Source organism: Macrobrachium nipponense, chromosome 22, assembly GCF_015104395.2.
Source record: "Macrobrachium nipponense isolate FS-2020 chromosome 22, ASM1510439v2, whole genome shotgun sequence".
Classification (NCBI taxonomy): domain Eukaryota; kingdom Metazoa; phylum Arthropoda; class Malacostraca; order Decapoda; family Palaemonidae; genus Macrobrachium; species Macrobrachium nipponense.
In genome coordinates, this window is record NC_087213.1 from 56,084,814 (window position 1) to 56,095,951 (window position 11,138).

The window sequence follows — 11,138 nt, forward strand, 5'->3', positions numbered from 1 at the left end:
GTGAGTGGGGGAGGCTATTTTTTTTAAATTATCTTTTCTTTTTATTAATGTAGAAGGTAGGTTTAGTGTTTGTAAAGTAAGCTAAGTGAAAAGTATTCTATATTAAAATACTATACCTTAAACGATGACTTAAGCCTTAAGGGATGCTTTTAAAATTTATAACAACCTGTAATTATATTTATATATTATAACCAATACTGTATGTAATCATAATGATAATAAACCAAACCTGTAATTGTATTTATTTAATATATACATATCATGTATATTACATTATAATATATACATAAGGTATTACAAGTCTTGTAGTACAATGGGGTCGGCCTCTCGCTCTCATTAAGTCCAAGTACGGGGAACTTCCGTTAATCTGTCCAGGTAACGACTCTTCCCGGGCTAAGACGACTACTTCCGGTTAGGAATTCGCCCGCCGGAAAGGCGTCTATGGAAGGAAGCTCACCCTCCCTTGCTCGGCGATGCCCTGAAGGATCTGTTGGTCCTTTTTTGAAATCTACAGGACTCTATAGGGCAAGGACCCCATTTCTTGGAATAGGAATTTTGAAGAGAATCTTGTACAAGGGACAAGCCGGCAATTAAGCTTTTTGTTATTCTATATCTATATAAATATATATATATTATATATATATTATATATATATATATATATAGTATATAATATATTATATTATATATGTATATATATATATTAATTTATTTAAATAAATATAAATCTGAGACTAATACTTAGCGAATTTTACAAGGCTTGACTTATGTGTATTGGCGCTGAGCACAAATAAAAATTACATTCGGGTCCTCATCGTTTCCAACATCAGCATCAGCGCGTTGGACGTCACTGCAGTAATATGGGAAACTATATATACTTCGCTCGGTAATAACAAACTTCATTTCTTTCTGACCTTGCCGACAGGGGCCAAGTTACGCCCTGGGGGCGGTGGGGAATCTGTTTCACCCCCCTCCAAATCCCCCACATCCTCCGGAGTCGTTCAACTTATCCTCTTACGTTTGCCGATGTCTTTTCCGTTATCGTCTCTTTTCCAACTTTTATTTATTTATTTATTTATTTTTTTTTTTTTTTTGAGAGTTGGTCCTCCGTCTTTGGGCTTTCCGCGTCGTGTCCTTGTAGTCCTGGGCCATTGGTTCATCGAGGTTATTCTCTGGCGTCGCAACATTTTGATCTGTGGGTGATTTGGAGAAAAAAAAATGCTGAGTTTGGATTTTGGGGTTTCAGCTGGAAGCTATATATACCTTTGTTTAGTGAGAGAGAGAGGGCGAGTGGGCATTATTAACCACTTGGTCCCTCAACCCTGAAGTGTGACGTAAGCGGGCCTGAGGAGGGGGAGGGGGAGTAGGAGGAGGAGCAGGAGAAGGGACAGTACAATGCACACCTGGCTACGTGCACCTTGTAGCTGCCGTCATTGCCTCTATTTCTCTCCCTTGCATCTTGCAATGTCATTTTCTTCTTGCTCTTTTTTTTATGTTGGGGGGGGGGTCTTTTTCAAAGAGAGGTTTTCATTATCACACAATTTATCTCGGAGGAAATACGAGTTCAAGTGTCTATGATCTGGCAGGGTCATGTGTGATCTGGAGGGTTGTGAGGGGGAGGGGGATAGATAGGCTGCCGGGTTGGGTTGATGGACCGGGTATTGGGATGTTTGCTCCAGTATTTGGGTTGAAGGACCGCTCTGACCTTGACGTTCTCTCCCCTTCTTGGTCTTCTTCTTCTTCTCCTTCTTCTTACCCTTACCCTGCCCCTATCCCTGTCGCCCTCCATCCCTGGCTCCTTGAGCAGCCTGTGTCCCGACTCAGACTCCTCCTCCTCCTCCTGCTACTCCTAGCCACTGTACCTATCCCATCAAGATTCGAAGGTCTTATAAGCCCTCTTCCTGCAAATTCCTCATCTCATTCTCGGTTCTACTCGACCAATCACACTGGACACACACAGGGAAATCGGCGTCAGCCATTTTTTTTTCCGCTGGTAATACGAAGTCTTAGCAGTGTAACCTTTTCCCGTATACAATAAAAAAAACTAATTTTATTTTAGCATGTATGGATCGATTTGCGCCTCTAGAATTTTATGAGCCGCTTTGATTAAGTGAGAGTGGTCATCCGTCTTGAATGGCAGACTGCACCAAATGTCGGACTAATTTATGTAATAGTCATGTCTGGCGGTCTGGTTAGAAGATGCAGCTTTCGTCTTCACTAGTTTTTTTTTTTATTATTATTATTGTTTTTAATATATTCTGCTGCAGTTGCTTGTCAAAGCTTTCGCTTGTATTTATTCCATGCTTTGACCTTTTTTGAACATGTTAACGATGCCTCAGTATTGTATCTTCTTAGCATTGATAATTACTCGAAGTCCCACCTGTGAATGAGACTTGCTGATCAATTTTATGTCTTTTGACCTCTTGCCATTTAGTGCAATTTTTTTAACTATGATGATGACTTAGTACTGTGTCATCATAGCATTGATAAGCGCTCGAAGTCCCACCTGTGAGTGAGATTTTTTTTGTATCAATTTTATGGCTTTTGACCCCTTGCCACCCATTGCAATTTATTTTTAAACTAACCATAATTATGATTCAGTACTGTCATCATCATAGCATTGATAAGTACTTAAAGTCCCACGTGTGAGTGAGATGTTTTTTTTAATTAATTTTATGGCTTTTGACCCCTTCCCACCCATTGCTTTTTTTTTTCTTTTTTCTTTTTAACAAACCATAATAATGACCCGGTATTGTGTCATCATAGCATTGATAAGTACTGGAAGTCCCATCTGTGAGGGAGATATTTTTTGGTCAGTTTCATTGCTAGTGACCCCTTACACTCCAGATTGGTATTCACATTCTAAAACGTGGTGCAGGACGTAACAAAGGATATGAAAAAGAAATAAACTGTCCTCGAAAACACCTGTACCCATTACCATATCCGCATCACAACTGTTGACATTTGTGAACAGGTCTTCCCCCTCTCCCCCTCCCCCTTCCCCGCCCCCTTTGCAGCTTGAGACTGACTCATGCCTAATCAGCATGGACTTTTCAGGACCAAGTGTCAGTCAGTTATGAGTCTTGACTGTGTAGGTGGGGTTGAAAATGTTAAGACGTGAGATTAGCGAAGTTACACATCCGAAATACGGTGTACCTTGCATGCAGACGCGCATTGCAATGCATGCGTGCCCTCGCATACATTTTATCTAGACCTCTGTTATCAGTGTGTACCATTTGCTACCCGCAAGTTGAACAATTGCGTAGAAAAGTAAATGCATTTTTTGCCCTCAGTGTCACCCATCTGTGTGGTTCTGTTTACAGTGTGGCTGGAATTTCTATAAATGCTTTTTTTTTTAATTGAAGGTGTTGACAGAAAGCTATCCTTGGAAACACACGCGCGCGCGCGCAGTGCTTTCAATGCCCGTCTGTGTGTATGTTGAGGCTGGATCTCTTTTGACATGTAGCGTCCTTGTAGTGTGCTTGTGTGTGTGCGCGCGTGTGTGTGTGTATGTGTCACTGGTTTAAAAATCTCCGTCGTCTTTATCGCTTGTCCCCGAAGACCTTGACCTTGGGGTGGGGTTGGGGTGGGGGGAAGCGAAGTGGTCGAAAGGGGTAGAAACTCGCGCACTTCTCTCTCTCTCTCTCTCTCTCTCTCTCTCTCTCTCTCTGTCGTGCTGAAGTATGTAGCATTCTTTCTAGACACGCTCTCTCTCGTTATTGTCTTTCCTATCTCTCAGTGAGTCTTAGGAATCCAGATACATGCTCTCTCTCTCTCTCTCTCTCTCTCTCTCTCTCTCTCTCTCTCTCTCCATCGCTTGCAACAACACTCACCCCAGTGAGAATTTTCGCACTCCGCGTGTAACCAGACCGAGTTTGACAGAAATTCCGAAGCATTTTCTCAAAGAACATTTTCTCGCGTTTTCCCTTTTGTTCAGCGTATGTGTGTGTTTGTTTTTCTGAAAGTCGCCGAAAGTTACGTCAAACTGGGCGCCTTCGTTTGTTCCTCTCCTGTTGGTTAAACACACACACACACACACACACAGAGCAGGCAGTGACTCAAACTGGAAGGTATTTGTGTTATGTTGACGTTTGATCGTGTGTTTTTTTGTATTGTATTTAATTTAATGAATGAATCCGTAACGGGTCGATGATGATGATGATGATGATGATGATACCAGTAGCAGAAGTATCACCTCTTACCAGAATCATCATCGATGATATAATGATAATGATACAAGTGCTCTCTCATGGCAGCAGCAGCCGACTTGTGCTTATTTATGCAACGGCAATTCAAGGACCTTCGAGTGATATGCCCCCTTATCCTATCCTGAGTGCGGCAAGAGGAGTCCTTCCTATTTTATCCCTTAGCAACAGAGGCGAAGGCCAAAATAATCCTAGACCTCCCCCTTCCCCTTCCCCTTCCCCCTTTTTAGCTCTTGTTCGTTCATTCGGCCTGTGCTCGGTCACCTATGGTTCTTGTTCGTCAGTCCCATTAGCCCTCTCTCTCTCTCTCTCTCTCTCTCTTTATTGGATCAGCTCGTAATAGCACCTACTAATGCGCATGGCAGATTTTGTGGGGTCGTTTTCTGATTAGCTGATAATCGCCTCTCTCTCTCTCTCTCTCTCTCTCTCTCTCTCTCTCTCTCCCCCTCCTCTCTATCTCTCTCTCTCTCTCTCTCTCTCTCTCTCTCTCTCTCTCTCTCTCTCTCTCTCGTTAATGGATTATCTTTTAATAGCACCTAATACGTATCGACGATTTGTGGGTAATTATTTTATCTTAGCTGATAATCGCATGATGAATTTGCCAATGATTGCTGATGAGCAGTTTGTAATGGTCGGCCTGTATCGAAGTAATTGGGCGTACTTATAAACTTAACTATTTTGGGAAGGGTGTTTCTCTGATGATTCTAAAACTTTTTATTTTTTTTTTTTATTACACTTCAGAGAGAGGGGACTATGAGGGAAGGCGTCTGGTAAAGGTGATAGCAAATTCTCAGGCGTTTCCAAGTAGGAAACAAATGCTCGTCTTGAAATCCTAACATTGTTGGTTCCATTCTGATAAAAGCCATAGATCGCTTTTATCATATTAAAAAAATAGTTATAATGATGAAAATTATAAGAAAACTTGGTATATGTCGCACCTTATTCATTTGTGTGTGTTTTTTTTATATTCTTGATCAATTGGATAACCCAGAATGAATTTGTTTTTCATCTTGGCTTTTCGTCCTCCCGGGAGAGAGAGAGAACCTTCCTGACGGGACTGTTTGCAACTGTTGCTGCTGTTGTTGAACTTTGCAAGTGCAACAGACGCTGCTGCAAACGGGCTCAAGTGCCAGTTGCTATTCGGTGTTTTGTGTACCGGAGGCATCGTGACCTCGAAATAGGGGGAGGAGGAGGAGGAGGAGAGGTGTGAGGGGCGGAGGGCCCTTCGGGAGGGCATGGTAAGAGCAGGGTAGGGCAGGGCGGTGGTTCAATGAAAAGAGCACTAGGAAGCAACAAGTCCCTTTGTTGCGCCTTTGTTAGGGTATCTGGAGACCGGAGAGGATTGCCATAGAGTTTGTTGGGACCTCCGTCAGCACCATCGGGTTATTCCTCCGGCTCGGCCGCGTCTTGACCATCGGTTTTGTGACGCCAGTTAATCCGATTATCACACCTTGCTGGCGGGCTCTGCAGCTAGGAGATGGCTGTCGGGAATGGAAGGGCATCGTGGTATATTTTCATTTTTTGTGGGGGGAGGGAGGGGGGCGTATTGGGGTGACAGTCGGCTATTTATAGGAACCAGGTCCTCGAGGGTGACGATGACGGAAGGGCGGTGCGTAAGGGAATGATGACAGTGGCGGCTCTTTCTCTCTCTCGTATCCTGTGACTGAAGGCAAAGCGAAACAGGGGTCGGGGGGCCTCCATTAGGGTGCTAGGAGAAAGAGGCAGAGCGGAGCAGAGCAGAGCAGAGCACCAGCACCAGCACCAGCACCACCAGCAGCAGCAGCAGGGACGGGCCTTGAGTAGTCCGTTGACCGCGTCCTGCCGACGACCTTCATATAAAACAACACTGCCACGTCTCTTCTCCTCCTCCTACTCTCCCACCACCACCACCGCCGCCGCCGCCGTCGTCGTCACCTCCTGCCCCCCCTCCACCTTCTTCCCATCCCCTCCTCCTCCCTCTCTTCCACAATCTCCTGCTTCTGCTGCCGTTGTAACTGCTGCTGCTTATGCTGCTGTGATGCCTTCTGCTGCTCACAGTGGTGAGAGAGAGAGACCACCACCTTCTCTTCTGGTTTTAATTTTTCGTCATTAATTGTGACATTCCACTTCATTTGCCCTATAATGTTTGTAAAACTCGACTGTGCAATAATAATTATTGCCATAAATGTATTCGTATCGCATGGCACTGAATTATCGTGGCTCGGAACTGGAGGTAATATCTCGGCCAGATTTGAGGAGGACGCTAAAAATAATAATTATTGCGCTCGTGAAGTGTTTTGCTAAACTCTCCGGGAACAAGAGAAATTACTTAGCAATGCAAAGCGTAGATTAGCGCCTGTTTTAACCTTGAACTCTGACGATGGTTTTTTTTTTTGTTGGGGGGGGGGGGTGGTTGGTGAAGGGGGGAAGGCTGGTCTACGGCTGCTGATGGAGATGGCCTGGCCAATACCCTACCCCCTCTCTACCACCCCACCACTCAAAACCACAAGCGTTGTTATGGCTTGTCAACCGCCCTGTGAATTTTTCAGCTTTTTCCGACGTTGCAAAGAATTGGCACCATCGACGACGAGAAGAAGGTCCCGAAATGAAATGATTGGATGTTGATATAAGACTTGATCTTGTCTACGAGGCGCCAGAGAATTATGTAGTGGCAGGATCTGTTTTGGCCGGGGGGGGGGGGGGGGAGGGGGGGGGATTAGGGGCGACGTCCAAGGGGTGGGGGCGGCCAGGTTGACAGGAGGCGGACGATAAGTATAGGGGATTGGAAGGGTGGTTGGAAGGGGTGGGGGGGACGTACTGGGATGGGAGAGCAGTGAGTGGTGTGGTTGAAGAAGGGGGCAGGGAGGGGGAAGGGGAAGAGATGGTGGTTGCCTCCAATATACGGGTGAAGGTTAAAGGCGTAAAGTTGCCAGGAACCACCACGTGTCTCCGCCCTCATTATGTATGCAACATTAATCTAGTTCGTGTTGATTTAGCTGCTATTTAGGGGCGGACTGAAAAAGGGGGGGGGGGTGCCGGACCTTCCATTGATTGGCGTTCGAGGGGTCCAGAACTCGTAAATTAGACGGAAGCAGAAAGTCAACAGAAACTACGAGATCAGCCGTGCGTATTTCTTACAACAAAGTACCTGGATTCATAGCGATATATATTTACCAAGTTATTCTCATTAACTCAAATATTTGCAAGTTCTCTTGCGTTCCCAACCCCTTCAGGCAACCTCTGCCCTCCCCCCCCCAACCCCACCCTCTCATTCTTGCCAAGTAGCAAGCACTAGCAGCTATATAGTACTACCTGCCATATAGTACTAGAAATGGGCTTAGCAGCCACTGATTACGATGATATTTGTGTATGCGTTTGTATGTCTATGTGACTCCCATACGCCACGATTCTAGTAGCAGCTTCCTTCTTCCTTAATCCTATGACCAATCCTTGGGGCCCCCAGACATCATTTCCTGGTACGAAGGATGTCCTGGTTTGGAGTGACATGATAATACGTAGACCGACGGAAATATGTTGCCATAGGTCCATGATGTTAGATATGGGCTTGCACCGGTTCTCCCCCCCCCCCTCTCTCTCTCTCTCTCTCTCTGCAAGCTAGAATTTGTTTCAAGCTTTGCTTAGTCCCCCGTGTTTTTATCTTTCCGACATAAGTAATTAGTACTAATGGTATCGTAAAATCCCAGAGTATTTATTGCTAAGCGATACGAGAGAGAGAGAGAGAGAGAGAGAGAGTTACTAGCGAAATCTCAGCCAGAATAAATCCTGCTGTTGCTTGGAAGCAAACAGGTCGTCCTCATCACTTTCACACATGGTAGGAATCGCGGCATGGCTGAGGAAGCCGGGCCGACATCTGACAATGGTAAAGAGAGTGATTTAAAAAGTGAAAGCTAAGGATGCTGAGGGGATGGAGAAGAGGAGAAGGAGGAGGAGGAGGAGGAGCGTATTGTATGGGGTGGGGGGAGGAGGAATTCGGCGGGACAGTATAGGCTATTATCCCGTGGAAAATGGTTACTTGTCGGCGCCATAAAAATAGAAATACGCTTGAGAAATCGACGGTAAAGGAAACCTATTGTTGCTACCAGGTTACTTTTAGTTTGAAGTTGTGACTTTAAACCTACAACTTTTAGAAAGAGTCACTCTTGACGCAAATGTATAAGGCTCCAGTCTGTGAAACCAAGAAGTTGACAGATTTGTGACAGATAAACAACCGTGAGGCAAATGTAAATCTCGTTTAGACCGAGGAGGTTGGTCGAGACTCATACCGCCCGCTCTCAAAGTCAGCATGAGTATAATCGTATCATAATTTTTAAGGTTTTAGTTTCAGCTTGACCATATTCTTCCCTCTGCCTTCTTTGTCTGCGGGACGTCCTTCTTCCGAGTTTTAGCGTATGGCTGCACAAGAGGGTGAACTCCTTAACGAAAGAGATTTGTCAGTTAGTCAGTTTTGCTGCGATTTGCGATCCTGTATAATCCGATTCTGAACATTATGTAATTTCACGTTTACTGAATGTTTATTATTATCTTAATGAATTAATCATTTTCGTAGGAAATTCAGAAGGTACCAGACTAGAATCTCGTCCGGGCGATGCGTGAAAAGGAAGCTCTTGTGAAGTAGGAAGTAGTAGTTTAAAAATGGCTTGCGGTAGTAATAACGGAGACGTCTTTTAGGCCTATGTGATAAATGGTTGCTGCTGCTGAGAGAGAGAGAGAGAGAGAGAGAGAGAGAGAGAGATTTAAATGAGAGAGGGTTTAACGTAAAGGGGGAGGGGGGTGTTTGACAGAACCAAGTCATTATTGATCAACACAGAAATCATTTTCATGTAATGGGGAGAAGGGAATGGGGTTGGGGTGAGGGGGGCAATAGATCGATTTTTGCTGTTGGGGTCATGGGGACACACGGGGTAAACAGCTGGGGTTGAAAATGGACCCTCTTTCTACCCAGGGAATCCACTATCAAATAGCTTATTTCAGGTTTATATAATCGGCACTGTAACCAGTAGTAATAATGCTGTTGCTACACTGGCAAGTTTGAATAGCGTATTACACAATATTCTTTTGACGATCCTGCATGCTAAGAATGGCTCACTGTAATCGATGCGAGATAGCTGTTTTTAATAGCAAGTCCAAAATTGCTTTTTTTTTCTTTTTTTTTTTTTTTAATGAGCGAAAGCTCGGGGGTGTTACAGCAAAGGGTCACTGTCCTTCTTCCGTGAACGTCACGAATAACGCTCCTGCTGCTGCTGTCACGCCCCCCACCCACCCACCCCCTCCAAGCAGGAAACTTGAATCGAGAGAGCGGGGGTGGTGGTAACGCACGGCGAGAAATGCACGTGCATCGTACGACCAAGACGTGCCTGTCGAGATTCGAAGTGTTTATGTCCCTCTCTCTCTCTCAAATGCATTGTCGTCTCAAGTCGTGGTGGTGGCTCCAAGGTGGCTACTGAAGCGCTGTTAGTCTCGTTCCCCCTTTGGCTAACCCCCACCCCACCTATATCGTATCCACGACGAGAGTCGTCCCCTCTCCTTCTCGCTCTCAGTGACTGGGGTTAGTAGTGCCTCTCTCTCTCTCTCTCTCTCTCTCTCTCCCTCCACTTGTCCCCCTCCCCCCCCCTCTCTCTCTCTCTCTTTCGTTCCTCCTCCCCCTTACACACAACTCCCCTCTCCCCAACCTCCACCTCCCGAGGTGCCTCCTCCACTCTCCCTCTCCTCGTCCCTGAAACACCGGGTTCGGGGGAGAGCGCTCCCTCTCTCTCCTCCTCCTCCCCCTCCCGGCGGCTCATTCCCCCCTCCCCCCGCCACCGGGAGCCAACCCCATTGAGTCGGGTTCCAGTCTCCACCGCCGTCAATGCCTCCGCCAGTATAACCTCGTCCACTTTCGCGCTCAGTCGTGGTGGCTGATAGTGAAACTGAGTTTAGGTCCGTCCACGTGTTGGGAAGTTTACGTGTTGTTGGTGGTTGTACACACCATTGTACGAGTGAAGGAGAAAGAGACAAGAGCATTGCTTCCACGTCCTTCCCTTGGATATTATTCTGCTCTGGTCTTTTGCCTGCTGATATTTTTCCTTCGTCTTCTTCCTCGACATCCATTCATTCCCACCGAGGATTTTCTGTGTCCAAGTGCTTTAAAAAAAATAATAATCGTGTGTGAGGATAGATAACCTTAAGGTAGTCTTTGTAGTAGCACATGACTTTTTTCTTACACGACAAACTCCCCGTTGGATAATGAGACGCAGTGGATATCGTATTTTGTGCTTAGAATTTATTTTTGTATCTGGTGATACAAAATAAATAAAATAATATATAGGCTTAGAGGAGTTCTATATTCTTCCCCCCAAAGTCTCCTGCCAACCTCTGTGATTGTTTTTTTAAAAACATCGAGAACATGGAACCTGTGTATTGCGAGCAGGAGTATTATGACATACCCAGTGATTCACAAGTACTGGTCGACAAGACTGTGATTGGTAAGCCAATCTTTTGGTGTTATGTTTTTATCTTTCCCCAGTGCGGTGCCCGAAGTCTATATTGTCAAGTCGTGGTGGCTTTTGTTGTTTATACACTGTAGGAAATTGTTTGCAGTCAGGATTGCTTTATTTCCGATATCACAAAGTGCTTTAGGCCTAATCACTTTCACCTGCTGCACTCGTGTGCTTTAACGCCAATTTTTATATGCATGTCAAAAGTTTAGTCATGAAAGTTCATTGGGACACTTTGTGTGAATTGAAGTTGCATAACAGTGGAGCATCAATACTTGAAGAATTTTTTAACTTTTGAAATAGACCGCTTGGCTTTTGTTATTGAAATAGACCGCTAGGCTTTTGTTATTAAAATGTTTATTATTAGTGCATCGCTTTTGGTTTACGTACTATGTGTGTCATTTTAACCTGATCGTTGCCCTTAAGATTTTTTTATCGTCTGTAACCAGTAATATTGATAA

General features: G+C 45.0%; 1 protein-coding gene across 7 annotated transcripts in view; it reads left to right on the top strand.

Moving 5' to 3' along the window:
• The window catches only part of LOC135198699 (nuclear hormone receptor E75-like), a 371,243-nt gene that overhangs the window by 325,584 nt on the left and 34,521 nt on the right, over positions 1-11,138 (top strand). Inside the window, exon 1 of one of the 7 annotated variants that reach the window (XM_064226537.1) lies at positions 10,060-10,665. The exons of the other annotated variants lie outside the window; for them this stretch is intronic. Within the exon in view, the coding sequence (XP_064082607.1) occupies positions 10,587-10,665 (79 nt within the window). The 5' untranslated portion in view covers positions 10,060-10,586. Of the gene's footprint in view, positions 1-10,059; positions 10,666-11,138 lie in introns of those variants that run through there. 7 annotated transcript variants of the gene reach the window in all.